At 35.2% G+C, this 23,737-nt stretch overlaps 1 protein-coding gene across 1 annotated transcript in view; it reads right to left on the bottom strand.

The window, feature by feature from the left end:
* Themis (thymocyte selection associated) overlaps positions 1 to 23,737 on the bottom strand; it is a 180,543-nt gene that overhangs the window by 78,813 nt on the left and 77,993 nt on the right. Inside the window, exon 4 of the mRNA XM_026380986.2 lies at positions 12,408 to 13,456. Within this exon, the coding sequence (XP_026236771.2) occupies positions 12,408 to 13,456 (1,049 nt within the window). The remainder of the gene's footprint in view (positions 1 to 12,407; positions 13,457 to 23,737) is intronic.

Here is a 23,737-nt window from a genome sequence, read left to right as displayed (position 1 = left end):
AGCATCCTTCTGTATCCTATATTTTAACAAATGTCACCATATTCACTTAATGTTTATGACAGAAACCTGGATTCCATCCTTGTATTGTACCTTTCTTATTCCCTCCTTAATCAACCACATACCTTACAGACTACGTATCCTTCAAACCTCTGGAATGTGTCTCTTCCTCTTGCAGAAACAGGCATCTTCTCTCTTATATCATTGCTTTAGCTGCCTAACTGGTGTCCTCACCTCAATTTGAATTATCTTACTATAACTAAAGTATTTTAATAGATTTATTCAGTTATGATTGATCTTGTCACTATTGTAACTCTATAATTCGTTGATTTTAATACATTTATAGAGTTGTGCAATACTGATCGCAATCCCATTTTAGAACTTTTCCATCACTGAAATGTTCCCTCAGGCCTGTTTCCAGTTCATCCATACTAGGTCCTACCCACAATTCTAGGAGACCACAGAGATGTTTTCTGTGTCTGCTGGCTTGTCTTTTCTAGTTATAATGTATCTAAAATAGAAATTGTATTGTTATTTTCCTGCTGGGAATGCTAAAATTATTTCTATTTTTTCCTCTCTAGAAAGTTTAAGTTCCTGATTATTTTAATTTTCCTTGTTAAATCATTGCAGTAACTGCATGGGGGGGGGTGGAAATGGATATTTTTTGAAGACTTGCTTATTCTACTTTCAATTTTTGAAAACTGAGGGGATTAAAATATTACTTTTAAAATATGCATAAAAGTATCTTAACCAATTATATTTTCATTTGCTTTGTTATAGCATGCATCCAACTATAAAATGCATTTATGAAAACTTTTGTAAAAAATAAAGACTTCATTTCTCAAAAAAAAAAAAAAAAAAAGAAAGAAAGTTTTAAGTTCCTGACATATTAAAGCAGTTTGAGAAGGATCAGTCTTTTTCAACACGGAATCAACTGATTCTCTTCTTCTTCATTCTCTCCTGTACTAGAATAATGATATATTCTATTTCTTTTATCATCCAGAGAGAGAGAGAGAGAGAGAGAGAGAGAGAGAAGAAAATGGGAATTGGTTTAACTTATGAGTTTAACTGGGAGTAAAGGGTTATTGTTAAAGAAGGAATGAAGAGTGAGGATGGTGAAGGGGAATATCTCTTGGAAAAACAAAGAGAAAAAGCAGCTAAAAAGAAGAAATGGGTATAATTGTGAGTGGTGTCCTTCAAAAATCAAAAGCAATCCATGAGAAATTGGCCAAGGAGAGATACAGGGTTATAACTTGGGTTAGATAAATGTGATGGCTGAAACAAGCAGACGTTGAGTGATGGAAGACTGAATTCTGACCCTTGGGAGAGCACAGTGTGGCAGGAAACCTAATAAGATGGTGGTGTTGCAGTGGCCTTGTTCCCCATCAATACTGGAATAATTAAGAGGTAACCAAACACTTGACAACCCCAACCTAAGAAACCTGGTAATGTTGCAGCTCTCACGCTCTGACCCTCTGTGCTCTTCAGCATCTTTACCTTTACTCCAGTCACTATCAACCTCTCCCAGATCACAGCAGAGTCAGGCCTGCCCACTACCATCCACAGGCCATCTTCCTTCTGGCTGGGTTACACGACACCACTCTGCTTCTGACCCCAGCTGTCTAAACAGGTTTTAGCCTGGACACAGAAGTAGACTTTTCTAAGCACATTTTTTAATATCAAATTTTAATAAATTGGCCCAAGAATCCTCCTGTTTCCTATCAAATAGTACTTTTGTCTATAATATTAATATTTTAATTAATCCATTAAAAAGTTTGCTGAGCATAAGCACTGTTCTTCATTCACCTAATGAATCACCACTGCTTATCTGTCAAAGGGCACTTAATAAAGGCTATACACCTGATGAACTAAAGTAAGAATCAATAATAATAACAATAATCATTATTTTAGCATTTTAAAATAATTATAAAAGCATGTGCATACAATGTATAATTAGAGTAATATTCATATAATTGGAAATCAACAGATTTGGGGATTTTCTCCTCCATTTTATTACAATTAGATATTTTTGTTTTGCTCTAGATAGATTTTAATCTTTCTGAGTTTTTCTTTGCTTCTTCAGAATAAGTCCACTCTTCTGAACTCCTTCACATGTTAATTCTTATTGGACTTTCCCCTAATAAGATCTATAACTTACATGATGAAGAGAAGTCTTCATATTTTCTCTGGATTTTGCATTATCATCTAGTTGATATGAAATCACCAAATCACTGCTTCTGGTGTAAATCTTAGTTTTAGTTCCTGAATCTTATTTTTAGCAAAAGCCTGTATTGTTATAATACAACTTTTGCAGATACTAAAGTCCATCAGCTAAACTTTTATGTCTCTTAGAGAGCTTAAGTGTTCTTAACCTACTTCTTTTTTTCAATATTTATTATTATTATTTTAGTGGTAGTTGTCAATACCTTTATTTTATTAATTTATTTTTATGTGGTGCTGAGGGTCGGGTCGAACTCAGCACCTCACATGTGCCAGGCAAGTGCTCTACTGCTGAGCCCCAGCCCCAGCCCATCAACCTACTTCTTATCATTGAACCAGGAAGGAAAACTCCTGAGTTTGATGGACCTACATTTACAAGAAGAACATGTCACCAGAAAGTCTTATTTCCTCATCTGATGACTACCCCTGACCTTTGAAGTTTTCCACAGGTAGAGTTGAAAACTCTGTCATGGCTACAGACTAAACACAGTGTTGTACACTGGCACCTCCCAAAGACTGAAATTTTCTTAAAAGATGACATCTAAGCACATTTAAGCAGATTTTAAAAGAAAATTTTGGCATGATTTGTGGTTGCTTTTCTTGATGAATTTATATAAATACTCCAACAGAGAACTATACTACATGCATAATGTAAAAAATGTATGATTGTGCATAGGAACTTAAAAAGAGAGGTTAGATATAGAAGAGATTGAAGACTGAGCTCTAAAAAGCACTTATGATAAACACTGCAAAAAAAAAAAAAGGAAAATTTAAAATTTAATCACTGTATTGTAAGGAAACCAGGACCTCATGATACTCTAGGAAATGGGGTATTTCAAAAATGAAGTTGTGCTCCACTGTGTCATTTGCTACCTAGTGTCCAAGTAATATAAAGACCAAAAAGTAACCATAAAATTTGGCAGCTCAGCAGTGTGTGGTGGCACACACCTGTAATCCCAGTGAGGAGGCTGAGGCAGGAGGATCAAAAGCATGGTGCCAGCCTCAGCAACTTAGCAAGATCCTAAGCAATTTAATAAGACCCTGTCTCAAAATAAGAATTAAAAAGAGCTGAGAATGTAGCTCAGTGGAAAGCACCCCTGAGTTAAAAAAAGAAAAAAAAAAAAAAAGAAAAAAAATGGCTTCTGAGTCTCAGTGGTAACCAGGAGGCATATATACCACTCAGCCTCAATTTCTTTATCTGAAAAAAGGGATAATAACATCATCCATTTCACAGAGTTGTGTGGAGGATTAAACTAGAGGATAATACATGCAACCACCTGTATAGTGCCAACAACAGAGGAAACAAGAAAAGCTCACTCAAAAGGGGGCAGCTGGGGTTTCTATAGCAGAAACTTGTGATCAGTCTGGATCACAGATTTTAGGATTGAACATGGAATGCTTGCCAAGTCTGCAAAAGAGAATTTGGTTGAAGTAACATATAGAATGAATAGGAAATGAAGAAATGATTAAAGCTTAAAAGCGAAGTTAGAACCAAAGTCAATGGCCGTGGGAATGTCTAACAGAAGGGCTAGGGCAGTGCCCATCTTTGGATAACAACTGAGAGAATATATCCTATCCATGTGACTGTGTTTTACCCTATAGCAATTGTGGACTTTTTAAACATTAATTAAGATTTTAAAGCATTTGAAAACCTTAATGCAAGTTGGTCACAAGTTAGAATAGCATTCTTTTCAATTACACTCCGAGAATACTTGTTTATTGCTTTTATATACTGAATGACTATAATTTTATAATCAACCCTTTTCAAGTTGTATATGTATATATAGAAATGAATTAATATTATACTTCTCATTGATTCTAACATTGAATCTAAATGATCACCATTTGGTTAATTTTGTAGTTACTACCTTTCTGATTTTATAGATTCCTTTTTTTTTCCTCTTCTCATTATAACTAAAATTAGTTTTATAATTGACTCATGGTAAATATCTTTCTTGACAGCATATCCTACAAAGTAGCTAACAGTAACCTGCTACATTAGCATGTAACTTGATGGTTAAATAAAGGATAGAAGCTTTCAGAGACATCATAATGGTATTGAAGTTAGGGTCTGGATGAAAATATATGAAAAACTGTTCAGGACTATAAAAGACTGGCTGAGAGATTTTCCTTAAATAATACATGCATGAATCATTTCTCTATGAATTTTTAGAGCACATATGGGCCCTTGGTCTCTTAAATTCAAAGTTCATTTTTATTTTTTACTGTCTTTTACTTTTAAGACAATTTCCTTCAAGTTTTCTCCTTTTCAAAATTTGGGCCAAAGTACTGATTTTTGGAAACATATCCTTATGCATTCTTTCATAGACAACTAATGTTCATTTTTCTATCCTAACACTTACCCATAAAAATGCATAAATATTTTCATTTATATAGCTCTGACATCAATGAAAATTATCACCAGAAGATTGAAAGTAATAGTTGGCTTGCAAGAACCTAGAAAGTTACAGCAAAATTTATATGCTCCCATATATAGTTTGTATCTTATCAATTTATTTAAAAGTAAGTTTTTATTCTAAAATAAATTCAAAACTGATAAATACAGTAAAATCAGATAAATCAGTTTCAAAAACTGCAAAGCCAGCTGGAATTCCTCTCCTCTACTTTTCTCCAATCTATTTTCTTTTTTAAAACTGAAAAAATTAAACTGAATGCAGTGAGCTCAAAGAACATAACCTAAATACCTAGTAAACCCACACTCAATTAATTGTTGCCAGCACTAAAATCCCTACTTGATTGATTATTGGCAATTCAATGCTCTCAATTCATACATGCTGTTCCTGGAGTCCTAGGCCAGAAGCCTGACTTGGGCTCCAACAAATGAAGTCCAGTCATTTGCTCCAAAAATCAAACAGAAAAGGTAATGGTGAAAAACGCATGAAAGGAACTTTAACCAGTATAACTACATCAGGAAGACAAAGAGACCTCCCTCCTTAGTCTTGACCTTGAGGGGTTGAAAATGTAAAATAAATAAATAAATAAATAAATAAAAATTTCAAACAAACAAACAAAAGAAAATGACTTTGAGGTTTTATGGAAAGGGGAGTGAGGGAAGGGTTGACATTTGCATAGCTGGTGGCTTTGCACAGATGGCAAAGCAGGTCATTGATCAGTTATGGTCTGGCACATCTTTATCTTGGGATAATTGGGGAATGTCAGAGAAAAGAAAGTTACTATTGCCTCGGGGGAGGGGATGCTAGCTTTCACTCAGAGCAAAGGAAATAGATGCAAAATTGGAGGCAGACATGCCTAGTCTTTAATTCCTCTTTTAGTCCCCGACTGGACACTTGCTGGCGAAAGCAAAGAGTCTAAGTCCTTGTTAACAATACATGCATGAAACATTCTAAACTTTGTTTTTGCTGCTGGTCATTTCAAACAAAGGATTTCTGTGTCATGGACATTTAAGAAAATGCAAATTATTCTAATTGTCTTAAAAGCCAGAAATCTAATGTAAAGTAATTTACTGCAAATTACACACATTTTGCTAATTTACTGGGAAAACATTTTTTTAATTCACATTTTTCTGTGCTAACAAGAAATAATCATTAAAATTTAAAATATGGAAATCACCATTTGGTGGTATTTTAATTTTTGACACCACAGATAAAGGGTAGGGAAACAGTATTAACTAAAATTTTTCATCACCACTCCTGGGTAAGAACATTCTCAGTTGTTTGAAAGCTCAAAGAAGGCCAATATTCAATCATCCCAGAATAAAACAATGTTCTTTAGACATAAATTCTTCAGAAAAACTTAGTGTTTGTTTGTTATTTCTGTGACTTGTTCATTGTTTTGTTTTTTAAATTCTTTTAAAATCAGATAATATTTCTAATTTTTTTTCATTTAAAGCTCCCTTAAAATAGTCTTTTTGGTTATTTATCGAGGAGTGTGAACATAAACCATGTCATATCTAGAGCAAAACTTTAAAAATTGGGACTACTCTGTCACTCCTAAAAGCACAAGAGGAACTTATAAATATTCTGTACATTCCATTGGGCACAGATTTCTACCTGGAAGGTTTCAGTTATAACTCAAGCTTGGCCAGTTCTCAGCCCAGCAATGCCTTTGTATTTGTGCTCTGCCCTGTCCTCCCAGCCTGCCCCCTATAACTGGTTGTTTACAGTCCATGCTATTTCCTAGACCAACCTCAGGCAACTCAAAAACCATGATTTATTAATCTGTATATGTCATGCCCTAAGACACATATCTGCTTAAAAATGCTGAAATTGTATCTTGCAGTTTAAATCTGTTGCTTTTTAAAAGTAAGCTCCAAAGTCACCTTTATTTCTCTTTTTCCCAGATTGAAATATCCAATTTTTAGGCTTGTCCACAGTCCATTTTCGTTGCTTATGGACTTTGAAAAATTGGTATAATCTTCTTTGTTTTGAGGGAAAACAGATTTGCAGCATGTATGTTAGAGCAAAAGCCTGCAGAAGCTCAGAGGCAGTGACAAGTTCACACTCCATGTCTTTATACCATACTGGGTTAATAAAAACAAAAATAAATTGCATCAGTTGTGACCGAATCCTATCAATAACAAATGAATGGAGATAGCACTGTTTTCTATTCTCTACAGATCTAGATTCAGCCCAGGAGTGTGGACTTTCTCAACACATTTCAGCCACTCTTAAGTGTCACAGCAGATCAGATGCCATGTTTGGGTACCAGCAGCAGCTGTTAAAGTGCTCTCTCTGCTCCTCCCAGGAACCATAGCCCTCCTTCTGCCTTTCTCTGCTCTCACTCTAATTCTGGTACAAGTTTCTTTTTTGCTTATTGCACAGTGCCTTGCCATCACTGCCTCTCTTGCTCTTTGCTTTAATGTCTCCTGTGGGTGTTCTTGTCCAACAGAAATCCAGAAATTCTAGCAACAAAGTGGACACTTGGGTATTAAATGGCCAAACAGAGTTAGTGAAATACAAGATTTCTGGTCCCAGCTGCAGTCTCTGAAGACATGGAATATCTCATCTTTCAACCAAAGGTTTGTTTTTCTATCTGGTTATAGGTCCTTTCATCAGAATACAGAAGTTACATTTCTCCTGTGGGGTACTCAGAAGTCATGGCCATATATATTCACGACAAGCAAAAGCCCCAGTGAGGATCTGTTCTTCCAAACTACCTGAAACAACTTCTGACACAGAAACTAACCTTCAGGAAGGAGAGTCTACCCACAACATTCCTATGTTATTCAGCTAGGAGTGTGATTTCAGGCACAGCTTTGTTTATTTAGCCACTCTGTGAGCACGATTTTAGGCACAGCTGCCTTCATTTAGCTACTCTGTGATACTGTATCCATCTGATTAAAAATTCACATTCACTGTGTTTAAAGATACAATTTCTATATTATTTCCTATACCTAAAGAAAATTTTGTGGGGTCACTTGGAATAATCTGATAACTTTATTTAGATTCCATGCCTATTTTCCCAAACAGTGGTTACATTTAAAAAATAATAAAATCCTTCCATGTAAAACTGCATAGTCCTCCAGGGAGGCTGTCATTTCTTCTGGTATTTAGGATCCTACCCTCACCTGCCTCTACCCACACCTAAATAATAAAAGTCTCTCCCTCTCTCCACGACAAGCAAAAGCTCCAGTGAGGATCTGTTCTTTCCTCTCTCCCTCTCTCCCTCTCTCCCTCTCTCCCTCCCTGCCTCTCTCTCTTTCTCCCTCTCTCCCCCATCCTTCTCTCTTATTTAGGAATTGCTAAAGTTAAGAGAATAGTTGGTTATAGATTCTTCTTAATCTTAGCTTGAAAAACAATCCTTTCTATTGCATAGAATTCTTTTTATTTTAAGAGAGAGAGAAAAGAGAGAATTTTTTAATATTTAGGTTTTAGTTTTTGGTGGACACAACATCTTTATTTTATTTTTATGTGGTGCTGAGGATCGAACCCAGTGCCCGGCACATGCCAGGCGAGCACGCTACCCGCTTGAGCCACATCCCCAGCCCCTCATAGAATTCTTATAACCTGTCCTCTGGTAGTCTTAATTTCCAAACATAACTGGTAACATATATCTGCTATAAGTAAATTTGGCTAAGTGCATTTTAGATTCTTACTCTTAGACTGCCCATGCATCTGTCCTGTTACTTAGCAATGCAAGAAATGACCTAAAGTTAATGATCTATTAGAAAGGCAAATATATAATAAAGCATCTTCTATAATTTTCTATGCATGTGAAAAAGAATTTTAATGAACTATATGAATCTGAATATTTAAACTCTTAATAACCTTTACAAATAGTTGTTTGAATTTAAAGCAGCATTCCATATGCAATGCAAAACCTTAGAAGCTTGTTCCTAATAGCTGCTTCCTGCCTATAAAGCATAAATAAAATTCTATCCAATCACTTCAAATCCATACATGTTAGAAAGCTTTAATGCAGTTATCAGAATAAAACATAAAAGAAATATATGAAAGGGTGACTTTGTGATAATAAGAAATAGTTCATAAGACTTTTTTGAGTAGATTATGCAAGAACTAACATCTTCTGTTTGTATTCCTAAAAATGATCCACTAAGCAGATTCCTATCTGCATGGTGAGAAGAATCATCTAAAATGAGACAATCAGTATGTCTGAACACAGGTAAATTATAGCATCCTCTGACATTTTAAAGTGATTTCAGATAAAATATAGTGCTTTATTTACTACATTAGAACTGACGGAGCTAACCATAAATAGGAGTAATATATTCTTCTCAACTCTCTGATAATTCTCAATCAGAGCAAGGATCCCCTGTTATCCCTGACCTACAGACCTCTATCTCCTGCTTAAAAATTTTTTGGGACAATATCTGTTCTGACAACTTACACTAAAAATGTCCTCCTATTTACTTCAACCAATGTTAAAGGTATTGTAATAAAATATAAATCTGCTTTTTTTTGTCACAGACCAGTTCTTTAAGTGTGGAGTCTGTACCATCTTGTATTAACTCCTTTGACTTTAGACTGTAACTCATTTTTTTCAACCTGTTTGTCAAATTAAAATGGCTCCAGGAGCTTTTAACATCTTAACAACTCTTTAAAAACTCCAGTTAGTATTTTCAATAGTGGGACTCAGAACTGGACACCAAGAATCCACGTGGGGGGCTGACCAAGAAACAAGTATTTAGAAATTAATCAGTTGATCTGGAATTCAACATACATGTTAGTCAAAGACTGTATTCACTTTATTTTAGTAGCCTAGACATAACATTGTTGTTTTGTCAATTTATCTCCTAATAAAATACTTAGCTGGGCAAGAAGCCGAGGCAGGAAGACTGCAAATTCAAAGCCAGCCTCAGCAATTTAGCAAGACCCTGTGTCAAAAAAAAAAAAAAAAAAAAAAAGGTGGTGGGGTGGGGGACTAGGGATGTGAGTCAGTGGTTAAGCACCCCTGGGTTCACTCCCTGCTACCAAAATAAAATACTTAAATCATTTTCACTTGTCAAAGGACAGTTTTTTTAAAAAAAAAATTAACCAATTATTTCTCTGAGAATGCTTTCTAGATGGCATATAGGATTTTCAATCTCTTTTTTTCTGATTATAGGAGACACCTATTATTTTGTATTTCCTAATCTTCACATACTATAGTTTCAGCATTTCTATTATTTGAAGCAGTCAGACCTCACTTCCTTCCCTCCTTCTATGATTTGAATGTTTTTGCTCCCTCCACAATGTGTCAGGAACTTAGTCACCAACACAATAGTGTTTGGAGGTGGGGCTTAATGGGAGATGCTTAGGTCTTGAGAGCTCTGCCTCAAGACCTAAGCATCTTAGGCCCATTTTATAGGGACATTAATGGTGAGTTCTCTCTCTTCTGCTCTTCTATGAAGATAAGACATTTCTCCTTTCTGGAGGATGCAACAAGAAAGAGCCATCTTGGAACCAAAGAACAAACCCACTGGTAACTTGATCTTGGACTTCTCAAACTTCAGAACTATAAGGCAAACTTTTTGTTCTTTAAAAATTACTTAGTATGTAGTTTTCTATTAAAGCAACACAAATACTAATACTAAAACACCTATCAATCTTACTTCTGATCAGGGTACCCAATAAATTTATTAAATCAGGAGACAGGTATTTGATCCATCCAACACCCTTCTCCCTTTAAAATTCCAGCTACATAATAAGATGACATTCTTTTCTAGTGATAAAACCATGAAATATCAGATGCAAAAACTCCCAGAAGTTGTGTCACATGTGAAAAAAATTAGACTAGAAAAGTAAAATCAAAGTGTAAAGTAAAATAAGGACCATTCTAGTCATTTTAAAGACCCTGGTTCCAATTGTTTCTGAAGCTGAGCTATACCCTTGGTTCTCCATGGACACGTGGGCTAATAAATTCATATAAGAACAACAATTAAAAAAAATTCCTTTCCACTAAAACAAATCCTTATAAAGGACAGACATATATATTTTGCCAAGAATCTTACTTATTTCTTCCTCCGTACTTTATAAAACATAAGTTATTATTATTGTAGTAATTACCACAAACCTGGTGGCTTAAGTAACATAAATGTATTGTCTTCTTACAGTTCTGTAGGTCAGAAGTCTGACATAGGTCCCGTTGGCTCAAACTAAGGTGTCATCATCAACTGTATTCATTCCTCTCTGGAGGAAATGAATCCATTTGCCTGTCTTTTCTAGCTGTTGAAGGGCATCTGCATAACCTGGTTCACAGCTCCCTTCCTCCCTCTTCAGAGACAGCAAAGCAGTATCTGTGAACATCCTTCTGGAGTCACATATTCCTCTAATTCTGACTTCAACTGGGAAAAGTTCTGCTAAGGATTATAGTCATTAAGTTGGACCTGACTGGATAATTGAGGATAATTTCCTCATCCTAAGGTCCCAAGTTTTAAGCACATGTGCAATGTCCCTTTTGCCATACAAGGCAACATATTCACAGGGACTGGACACTTAAGTATATACATCATTGAGTGGGTGGGTCATTATTCTGCCCCTCAGCAAAAATGAGGAAAGCATTCCATTTTTTTAAATATCTTTCCATTCAGTAATAAATATGTTAGTAGAAGAAGCCTAAGACATACCCTCCACATTAGTAACAACCTACTAATGAAAATTATCTGTGTTTTTGTTTTATTTCTTAATGACTGAAAAGTATTTTGTAGAAAAAGGAAATTTCTGTTGGTTTTATTTTTATTTATTTTATTTTATTTTCTGAAAATAAGGTTGATGATCCTTACTGAATTTCCACAGCATACAATCAAAATGCAATCTTTGAGAAGTGGAATTAAAAGTATTCTCATATCCATCTATGAGCCTGGAAGCTCAAGGCTACTATCCTTCCTGAGTATAGAGAATAAACATGGCAACTCTCTTTGTTTTACTAATTGCTTCCTTTCCCTAAGCTGCTAGCACAACATCTGCCAGAGTGAAATGCACTCCTTCCATACACCATAGAACCACAGCCCTATAAACAACCTGCACATCCTGGTGTAAGGGCAAGTGCATTCCAGGCAGCCAGCAGGCAGTTTTCAACAGGCAAAGACCTCAAGTGGAAATGAAGCTAAACCACCACCCAAACTCTTTGGAGTGGTTATAGACTTGTTAATTCTGTAATGATCTTGTACTGTTGTAACTTTATTGATTTTGCATTTCAATAGAACTGTTAAAGATGACAATTCTAAGATAGGCAAAATGTGGGCAGATGCTCACATTCTCACACACAGTTCTGCCAAGATATTTTTATATCTTTCTGCACATAAAGCAAAATGAAGACATGTGTTATAGATGCATGTTACCAGTAACCACCCAGAAGAAGTGAGTTTATTGTATGCTCATTTCCTGGATGAAGTATTCAAAAAATTCTACTTAGGAAAAATGAACAGCACTTTAAAAAAAAATGCTTCTGAGGCAACTTATTAGTCTTTCTTAATTGCCAAAACCCATTGAAATGGCAATTTGGGCCATCATATCCAAATGTTATCCCTGCTAGTTCTAATCAATACAGAATCATGCCACATCTACCAGTTAAGCATGTAAATACAAAATACTGAAAAAGTTTACCCTCTGTTAATGTTCATCCATCCACAGTGCATCAGAAAGTCTCATTTCAAATATTGCATGAAAGAAAGAAAAGCAAACAAAAAGCAAACTCAAAACAGACTTGAAACAAATCGCTTGCCTCAAGAAAAACACTCCAGAAAAAAATCTTCAAAATCACTGTCTTACCTTGGGAGATTTAGGCAGATCCACTGTCCTTTCTTCTGCTAAATTGAGCAGGGTAAACTTCATCTCCTCCACTGAAGGATGTTTGGGAGGGCGGGGTGGGGGGTGCAAGAGAGAACTTTCATATCTCCTCATCATGTAATATTGTTCTTCAGTAATCTCTTCCACCAGAGCCCTGACTAAAAGTGGTCCTGTGTCCCTAGACAAATTCCTAACTAACTGAACAGTTATATTCAAGCGACCAACAGGAATTTCCCAACATTCCTTGGGGTTGGCAAAGTCACTGATGAGTAGATAAGAGTCTGTGATACCTTCCTCTAGCTGCAGTCCTGGGGTAGCTGCCAAAATGTCCTCTTCGATGGAAAGATCTCTCACAGACACCTTCACATTGAAGGGCAAGCGGAACTGTTTACAGAGCTCAGAAATCTGGTACTGTTTCTTGTCATGAATCACCTCTACGAAACCTCCTTCCATGTACAGAGGGAGTAGGGCTGCCTCATAGGAGTTTTTGAGGATCTTTTCACAGGCCAGAACGTTCACCACTTTTTTTATTCCCTCACAGAGGACTTCAGTTGTCTCTGAATGATGCACTAGAAACTGGTCCCCGACGGATACAGAGGACAGCTCCTCATGAGGAGGATGAAAGGCTTTGGTGGCCACCACGTGCAGAGGCTCCTTTTCACTCTTAGCTATCTCTAGGTCATAGGCAGTTGGGAACTCCCGAGGTCGCCGCTTGAATTTGCCTTTGTAGCTAGTGGGGATCAAAAAGTGTCTCTTAGGAAAATTGCTTCTGATTTCCGAAGCTAAGATCCTTGAAGCCTGGTACTTTTTGTGGATCATGATGGTTTTTCCAGGCTTTAAAACACTTCTGGAGAGCTGATTTCCTTGAGGTGCTTCTATGACTTCAGCCACGATAGGAAACTCTTTGCTGGTCATTTCAAACAGATCTTCTGTAGATAACAGCTGAAGAAACCAGTTTGTATCATAAGAGTCAGTAATATCTTTGACTTCAACATCTAAACTGGGGAGAAGGCGGACTATACCTTTTCGAACTGAAAAGAAAAAATAAATTTGTACATAAAAATGTTTATCAGAAGTCACTCTCCTAACGTCATAGATCAAATTCATTTAGAAGAAATAAGAATTAAAAGGATTATAATATACCTTATGTGTGGACTTATTTTTTTAAAACTTTTAACATGAAAGAAGTCGAATATAAAACTAACACCTGAAAACCTAGATTCAGTTTAAGAAACAAACATTAATCAATTTCTTGGCACACTATAACCTCATCAGAATCACGTCTTCCTCAATGCTACCTGTGGGTAACCATTTTCCTGATTCTAGTGTTAATCACTGCTGTGTTTATACTTAAAGTTTTATGACACATAACCCAAGGATATAGATGTGTGTGAATATGCATATAATGTATATGGGTGAATATAATGTATTTCATTTAAGGCATGTTCTTGAGGTTCAAACTTTATATGTAAAAATATTAAAGAAGAAAGTTTTAGTACTTCCAGTAAACTCCTTCACATATAAGGCCCAAGACATACATTCTTTAAATAAAATTCTATTCTTGGTACTAAGATAACATTGAAAAATCATGAATTATAAGGTACTTAAGATTAATATATGGAAATGGATATCAAGATGCAATATTTTTCCAATTCCAGAGTTAATTTCTTTTTCCACCAGTGCTATATTATACCTGGATAGAAAAAGGGTGGTACAGATGGGTCATAGTCAGGGGACCACTTAGGAGCCCTAGGTTTACTGGTAGGTGCTTACTTATCAATGTGTCACTAGGAAAAATGAGTTTCTGTGTTCTTTCCAAGACGTCTTTTTTGAGACTACAGAGATACTTAAAATAGCATCAAAAAATTATTTATCTGTTCTTCATGTACTACCCAAATAGAATCACGGTAACAGACTTGAATTAAAAATAAAATTATGTGTTAGTATTAGCAAGATTTTGTAATAGGTTGTTTTCTTGACAATTTTCTAACACAAGTCTCATAGCATTTTAATCAACCAATACTGTCTTTCAATATTCTTTCTCCCTTAAATGTTGTAGAAAATGAACAACTTGGAAAACTGAAAAGAAACTATTTTCTCTTATAAAACATTACTTGTTATTACCTTTTATAATATTAACTGTTTATAAGTATCTGAAAACACTCTGTAATTTGTGTTATATGGTCTGATTAATAGTTTGTGAAGATAATGTAAAAAGGTATTGTTTTATTTTGTTGAGAAGAAAAATAAAAATGTATGGTTGTCTATAGACTGAAGTTCTATAAAAATGGTAAATATTCTTTTCTTTTTAGAAAGGAAGGGGAAGGCTGGGAAGCATTTCTTCCCTTAATCAGTTCATTGTATAAAATTTTGTATCCTTTGACTTTTGGGATTGTTATCACAGGTTCCCCTGAACCCTACAGCAATTTTAGTAACTAAAATTTTGTTATTTGGATCAAAATGAACTAGTTGTAAGAATTTTAAAGCTGATAGGCATCATAGGCTCAAGATTCCTCAAGTGCAGGGAACATCTAGAGAATGGCAGAATAAATGCCATCCAGGACTTTCCAGGATTTCTCAATTAGTCTGTCAGATCATCTAGGCCCTAATGCAAGCTAGATCCCAAAGTAGCTATGTTCAGTGGGAGCTCTGTGCCTTGAGTTCCCTTATTACCATTGCATGATTTTACTGATGCCAGAAAATGGCCCCAGGACAAAGTATCCCGACTTGGTTTCTGTATCCAATAACTGACCTATCTGCAAAACTTCTGTTCCTACACAGAAGAAGTAATGGTATCATATTTTATGTCACATCACCTATTGATAGCATTTGACAAAGTAGATTTGACTCCTTCTTTTTGACATATTTCCCTGTTATCGTACTTGTGATTTTTCTGTTTTTTTTTTTTTTTGTTTTTTTTTTTGCTGGTTTCTTCTCTTTCCATACCACCCACCACTCACACACATGCCATTTAGTATGTCTTTATTCTTTTCCTTTCTCTTCCTACAGTTACACCTACAGTAATTTTATAGAATCTCATCTTTTAAAATACCATATATATGCTTATGACTCCACAAAGTATAGCTCTAATCAAATCATTCTCTTGAATCCCAAGATCTTCTATTTAAGATCTTCACTTGGACATGTAGTAGATGTCTCAAAATTAGTGCACCCTGACTAAAATCTGATCTCCCCCGCCAACACAAACACACACAAAAATTGACTATCTGGTACTTTCTCTGTATTAGTTATTGGGAATTCTTTTCTCCTTCTTCAGTTCATAAATCTTAGGGATATCTTTAAATTTCCTCTTTTTCTAACATCTGTAGCCCTTTACATCTGCTCTGCCCTGGTCTATACCTGTTATGGTTTAGATGTGAGGTGTTCCCCAAAAGCTCATGTGCAAGACAATGAAAGAAGCTTTGGAGGAGAAATGATTGGGTCCTAGCCTTAACTTAATCAGTGAATTAATCCCTGATGGGATTAATTGAGTGGAGATTGGAGGGTGGGGTGTGGCCGGAGGAAGCAGTCCATTGGGGGCATGGTATGGGGTATATATTTTGTATCTGGAGAATGAAGTCTCTCACTCTCTCTGCTTACTGATCATCAAGTGAGCTTCTTCCCTCTGCCACAATCTTCTGCCATGATATTCTGCTTTACCTTAAGCCCTGAGGAAATGGAGCCATCTATGGACTAAGACCTCTGAAACTGTGAGCCCTCAAGTAAACATTTTCTCCTCTACAATTGTTCTGGCTAGGTCCTTTAGTCACCACAGTGAAAAAGCTGACAAAAACAATATCACATTATTTCTGACTTGCTTTATTGCAAAGATTTATTCAACAGTTCCATTACAGTGAGATCTTAAAAGAGTGACTAGATATTCTTTCTAAATGCTAATCAATTGTTTCTACTCTGGGAGACTGAAGCCAGAGGATCCCAAGTTCAAAGCCAGCCTTAATCACATAGCAAGACTCCATCTCAAAATAATAAAAAGAATATTTTGTCTGCCATAATGTCCATTGTTAGACCCAAATGTCAATTACTTCACTTATAATAAAAGCCCATGTCCTTACCTGGCCACTTGGATTGCATTTGCTACTATGTTGCCTCACTCTACCTCACTGCTCTCTTTCTTACTTCCTTGCTATTAATCAGATTTTTATGTGGCCTGTTGCCTCTGTCTGCTACATCCTTCAGCCAGATATGTTCATGGCCAGCTCCATTTTCCCTTCAAATCTGCCTAAATATCATCTTGTCAATTAGACCTACTTTTTTTTTAGTGCATTGTAGTTACACATAATAGTGGGATTCATTTGGAGACCTACTCTTTTTTTTTTTCTTTTTTAGTTGTAGGTTGACACAAAACCTTTATTTTATTTATTTATTTTTTAATGTGGTGCTGAGGATTGAACTCAGGGCCTCATGCATGCTAGGCAAGCACTCTACCTCTGAGCCACAATCCCAGCCCCTTAAGACCTACTCTTAATAGTCTATTTAAAAACATAAACATCCTGCCCTTTGTAGGACTGTTATTTACCATGTTACCATGCACCTTCAATTATTCCATATAACTTGCTTATTTATTATGACATTGCCTATTATTTGTTTACTAAATTGGAACATGTGTTCCCCAGGGGAAGAAGTCTTTGTTTTGTCTATCAGTATATCATTGTCTAGAATGGTGCCTGGCCATAGTAGATATTAAACATATGAATTTAATGAATTTTAAAAAATTGTCAGTACAACACACTCAAGTGAGAGTTGAAAGAAATGATCTGGTAAACAATATGAATTCCATTGAGGAGAAAAAGGTTTCCACTGTTAAAAACTCGTGCTATACATCATAGCCGATATTGCATATTTCATTTAAAACATATCTTTAATATTACATTTTATCTTACTTAGTATCCTATTCAATAGATACTTATATTGTTGAGTTTCTACAAAATAATAGAGATATTAAGGACTGAAATAGGGGCAGAGTAAAGTCTTTTTCACCCAAGGTTTTATTCTTCAGTTAAAAAAAGAAAAAAAAAGAAAGAAAGAAAACATTAGAAAAAGTCATGTTGTATGTCCCTAAAAAGAAGATTCATTACAAGGGAAGAGCACATGCAGTCAAAATCCACCATCTTCTCAGGTCCTTCAGAAAACTGAAGTCACAGGACAACCCCTACCCCCAAAACTAGACAGTAGATGAACACAGAGAGTCTCAGCCAACTGGGAGCAGAAACCACTGCTGGAGCCCAGCAACTAGTAACACATAAAGGATAACCAACTAACTGCTAGAAGTCAAGTGTATATTTGCTTGAGAGATCAAAACCAGTGCGAGCCATGCTTAGGAGGACCTCCCACACTTCCCTGAGTCTTACTTCCAGGAGACCCACCAAGTTCTCAGGGTGAAGACTGAAGAAAAATCCCCTCCCCTGTGTTTTTGAGGGGAAATACAACCATTCTAAAACACCCAAAGCACTCTGATCTCCTTTAAAAGAAAAAAGAAAAAAAAAAAAACCTGTCCTCAAAAAATACTACTTTACCACAGCCTAACCAGCTTATTGAATTTTACCAGAACCTAATCAACATGGGAGAAAGGAATCAGCCAACCTCAGCTACCTCCAACCTCTGTATGGAGAAAGAAATACCTGACTTCAGCCTCCTCTATACTTTTACAAGGGGAAGGGAAAACCCAACTCCAGCCCCTGCTAGCCACTTTGCCTCTGGTAATGGAGAGAAAAAATACTAAGAATAACTTATAAAGGTCACATTCTAGATGTGCAGGCTCACACACACTGGAACCTAACTATAAGATTATAGGATGCTCCTCCCAAAATTGATGGCCACATCAACAGGGTTTCTGTGTAATAACAGTATTGTATTTCCAATTGAAAGAATGACATTCAAGACCCTACTTAAGAAGGAGTATTTAGGGAAATACAATAAGGGAGATTCAAAAAAAGACACTAAGAAATTTTAGTCTCTCACACCTATAGCTATAGTAAATTGTAAAAAGAGCCTAACTCCTAGACAGATAATCATAAAAATTCACTCTGAAAGGTTGTTTAAATTAGTTTCTTCCTCCTGAATACCTGAATCAACCTGCTTGTCTGACTTTCCACAAAAATAAATAAATTAATTAATTAAATTACAAGGTATATTAAAAGGCAAAAGTCACAGTCTGAAGAAACAGAGAAGATATCAAAACCAATTTCAGATACACAACAGATTTAATATATGATTAATATGCTAAAGACTATTATGAAAAATGGGACACTAAAGAAGCAAAAAATGGGTAGTGTAAGTAGAGAGATGAAAACTCTATTAAAAAAAAAAAAGAAATGATAATAGCCAAGTGTGATGGCACACATCTGTAATCCCAGGTACTCAGGCGGCTCCTGGGGCAGAAGGATAGAAAGTTCGAGGCCAGCCTGGGCCACATAGCAAGACCCTGCCTCTAAAGAAAAAAACAGTGCTTCAAAGAAGTGATAGAAATTAAAAACACAAGAATAGAAATAAAAATGATTCTGATGGATTATTCAATAGACTAGACACTGCCAAGGAAAGAATCAATGACCTTAAAGATATAACAATGGAAACTTTCTAAATTGAAAAGAAAAAGAAAAAGGATCAAGCTCTCTCTTTGCTTCCTGGTTACCATATCCTGAGCTGCTTTCATACCCTTCCACAGTGATGCTTGCCTAACCTCCAGCCTAGAGATTCGGAGTCGGACAATCATGGATTGAACCTCTGAGTCCACTAACCAAAATTGTAGAGGACCACAAACAAGTTAAGATGATGTTAATTAAGTTAAGCTGTGTATAATTATTAATTAAGATGAAGTAACGCCAGCAAGCCATTAAGATAATAGAGATTCCTTAATGACTGACTGCTGTATCTAATGATGTTAAGCTGTGTATAATTGTTAAGATGATGAGGATTCCTTAATAACTGGTTGCTGTAACTGGTTGATGCTAAATTGAAACAAGCTGTGTATTCAGTTGTGTATATATACCCCTGCAGTCCTACAATAAATGTCTCCCACTGCATCAATCTTCAAAAGTTGCTCGTCACTCACCCCCTGGTTATTTTGCCCAGCCAGTCTACAGCACAAAATAAACCTTTTCTTTGAAAAAAAAAAAAAAGAAGAAGAAGAAGAAGGAAGGAAGGAAAGAACATAAAAGAAAGAAAAAAAAACTTTAAAAATATTCAAGAATTGTGTAAGAATTACAAAAGATGTAATAAATGCATTGTGGATGTATGAGAAAGAGAAGGAAGAGGAAAAGGAAGAGTTGACATTTTTGAATAAGACTAAGAATTTTTTTAAAATTAATGGAGCACAGAAAACATTAAGCACAATTAAGTACCCAAAAATATTCTATACATAGAAAAATTGTATTCCAGCCTCGTACAGTGGCACACACCTGTAATCCCAGCAACTCTGAAGTGGAGGCAGGAGGATCACAATTTTAAAGCCAGCCTCAGCAATTTAGCAAAACTTAAGCAACTTAGTGAGACCCTGTCTCAAAATAAAAAAGGACTGGGAATGTGATTCAGTGGTTAAGTGCCCCTGGGTTCAACCCCTGGTATTCATTCCCCCCAAAAAGTTATATTTGAAACCACATAAAATCAAAAACAAAAAGAAAACTTGAAGCCAGAGAAGGTAAAACACCTTACTTAAAGACGAACAAGTATAAGATACACATTGGAATTATCTCCAGAAATCATGTAGCTAGAAGAACAGAGTGATAAACTTCAAGTGTTGAAAGAAAAAAGAAACAATAATTAGAATTTTATCCAGCTAAATTATCTTTCAAAATACAAAGGAGACATAAAGAATTTCTCAAGCAAAAATTCAGAGAATGTTAACAATAGACAAGGAAAAGAAAAAAAAAGTTAGTTCAGACACTCAGATGTACATAAAGAAAAGAATAGGGTTAGAGAGGAATAAATGAAGAAAAAATAAGATATTTTATTGTTTCATTTTAAATTGATCTAACAGGTAATTTCTTGTTAAAAATAATAACAACACTACTATACTGGATGATTACAGCTCAATAGTAAGTGAAGAGAAAAACAACAGTGTTATTAAAGAAAGAATCGGGAATATTTTATCCTAAAGTACATTCACTACCCATGAAATTATTTGTGTTGTTTGAAAATGGATTTAGATTAATAAATGTGCATTACAAACTCTAGGGCAACAATTAAAACACAAAAGTTTTTTTGTTTGTTTGGCTTTTTGTTTTAAATGGTATAATTAATAGACTTTGGTTTTAAACTAGAATACATTTAATTTTTGTGGAAAATATTATTACATCTAGAGAACTCACCTTGAGAAGGATAAAGAAACCAACACTTTTTGTTCTCTTTTTGTTAAGAAATAGTAATTTATACTCTCCTTTAAAAATATTTAAAATGTAAAATAGGTAAATAATAATCTTTAATAAATTGATTAAACTTTTAGATTACCACTACTTACATTTTGGTATGTATAGTTCTAGTTTGTGTGTGTGTGTGTGTGTGTGGTGTTATGAATTTTTAAAGCAATCAGTCATGTACCATTTTACAATTGGAAAAATATAATCTCTCCACAAAAAAGGATATATAGGAAGTATAGGCTAAATTAGAAAATTTTCCAAAAAATTCTCTTTGACTTCAGTGATAGAGATAAGAAGTTGCAACTCAGATGGTGAGACATTCAGGAAGGAATTTATTACACATTTTCCAGTTTTAAATTAAACTGAAAGAAAAGCAAAGTACAATTATAGAACCTTAATTTAGACTTCCAGAATCTCCTCGGGGTGGGAGGACATGAACTGTCTGGACAGGGTTTGTTTTCTGGTTCTCTAAAGAGAGCACCTGAGAACAATTATTTCCACTGCTTTCCCCCTTATTCTGCTGAGTCATTTCACTAAACTGTATCTTTCTGCTCATTCTTCAGGGGAAGTCCCTTCACACCGTGGACAAGTGTTAACCATAATGTGGGGCTCTTCTTCATTGCAACTCTTAGCTAAGTTTGAGTTTTGAAAATCCCACTAAAAATTATCTTTGAAAAGAGAATAGAGGAGTTATTTTAAACTTCCTGTTAAGCAGTTGGTTTCCTTGGATAGGTAATATTCACTCATAGGATATCTCAGTCCCAACTCAGCACGAGAGGGTCTATTTTTTTACAATTGAGCCTAAATTGGTATAAAACTGGAAATCTGCAAAGACATTTTCATTCAAATCTTGAAGGCATGATGATTATTTCTACGTACTTTTTTTCTAAACAACTTTTATAAATTTTAACCCTCTCTTCTCCCAACTTTGGTCTCTCTTATATTATTATTTAATGGTATTCATGAGAATCTAGTAGTTGTACATTTTTTTTTTTTTAAGTTGTGAGTAAGATAGAATAGGTAGTGGGTCCCGATTAAGCCTTTTTTTTTTTTTTTTTTTTAATGTAAAGCCAGTCCATGAAGTTAACTGTAGAAACCTTCCAAACATTCCAGTAAACTCCTTTGTCCTGGGGAGGAGGAAAAAGAGAAGTGGGAAAAGGGAAGCTATTCAGATCTGAGTGAAAACCAGAGACCCAAGGGCTAACTTACAACCTTCACACTTTTCCATTACATGTTTAGCATAATTTTGACCAACAGCATTGGTACTTTTCTAATATCTATTTGCCACAGATTTTGAACAATAACATTGGTACTTTTCTAATACTTGATTAGCATAGATATTGATCAGTGTTCCTTTGGTAACTATATAAGCCTCTAGATACTACACTTACTTGGTAAGTACCATTGGGTCCCCACTTACCCTGCAGGAGCCTGTCTTTTACCTCCTCACTTGAATAAATCCTATTCTTTTACACTTCCTTTTCCACTCCTGTGAATTTCATTCTACAAATTCATGAGACAAGAACCCAGAGGGCAATGACAGGTGGTCTGCTACAGCACTAGCCACACTACAGCTACAGAGCTGAAAATCAAGTTTCAGTCAGATTTATCAGTTACTTTTCCAAGACTAGCTACTTATTTTTCTCAAAAGTATTATACATTTGGCTCAGTGCAGGGGGCCATACCTGTAATTCCAGTGGCTGAGGCAGGAGGATTGCAAGTTCAAAGCCAGCCTCAGCAACCTAACAATGCCCTAAGCAACATAGAAAGAACTTGTCTCAAAATAAAAAATAAAAAGTGCTGGAATGTGGCTCAGTGGTTAAGTGTCCCTAGATTGGATCCCTGGTACCTCCAAAAAGAAAAGGTATTATAAACTTCATCCTGATCTCTTATGTATTCCATCAGGTTTTTTTTTTTTATTTTTGTATTGCATATTTTTATCACATGGAAGTTATTAGACTTCTTAATAATTTCTGAGTTCTGCATTGTTCCAAACTTTTAAACTAAAATTTATTTTATAGTTAATCTATTTTATATACATTTTCTTAGTGATATTCTGTGAATTATTTTTTTCCATTTATTCACTTTCATTTCAACTTAAGAGAAGCTATACTATGAATTTCCATTTTATATGGTCTCCTCTGGCTCTTCTGCTGATCATATTTGTGAAGAGAGAAAGTTTTTTTAGGACTGCTTTCTAAAAAATATTATCATGACACTCATAGAGAAATTAGGAGTCATATAAAATGAATATACTTGCTTTTTTTTTTTTCTTTTTCCAGAGCAGAGGACCAAATTCAGGGATTTGGGTGTGCTAGGGAAGTGCTCTGCCACTGAGCTAAATCCCCAACCCCTGTACTTGCTTTTGATATAGGTCACTATAACACTACACTGCCTTTCACATTTTCATTGGGTTAAATGCTAAGTTGAACTTAAGCATTTTTTTACACTAGGTTATGTACTTCAATATATTTTCCATTGATATTTGTGACAGTTAGTTTTATTTCTAAGCTTGACTAAGCTATAATACCTAGTTACTTAATTAAACACTAGTCTTGGTGCTGGTGTGAAGGCAATTTATAGATGTAGTTAATATCTAAAATCAGTAACCTTTAAAGAAAGAATGTTACCCTCTACAATGCAGGTGAACCTCATCCATCAGTTGAAGGTTAACAGTCAAAACTGAGGTCACCTGAAAAAAAGGAAATTCTGCTTCAAGGGTATAGCATTAATTCATGCCCAAATCTTTAGCTTACTTGCCTGTCAGATAAATTTAGAACTTACCAACTCCCATAACTACATGATCTAATTCTTTAAAATAAGCAACATTATATATAATAAATAATATTCTTTATACATAATATTATGTAGATTTGTATGTAAATTTCTCTGAAGAACCCTGACAAATACAATATTAATATTTGGTACTGAAAAAATAAT

This window comes from Urocitellus parryii, chromosome 8 (genome assembly GCF_045843805.1).
Source record: "Urocitellus parryii isolate mUroPar1 chromosome 8, mUroPar1.hap1, whole genome shotgun sequence".
NCBI lineage: Eukaryota > Metazoa > Chordata > Mammalia > Rodentia > Sciuridae > Urocitellus > Urocitellus parryii.
Note: the sequence above shows the minus strand (reverse complement) of the source record. Positions and strands in the feature narration are given on the sequence as shown.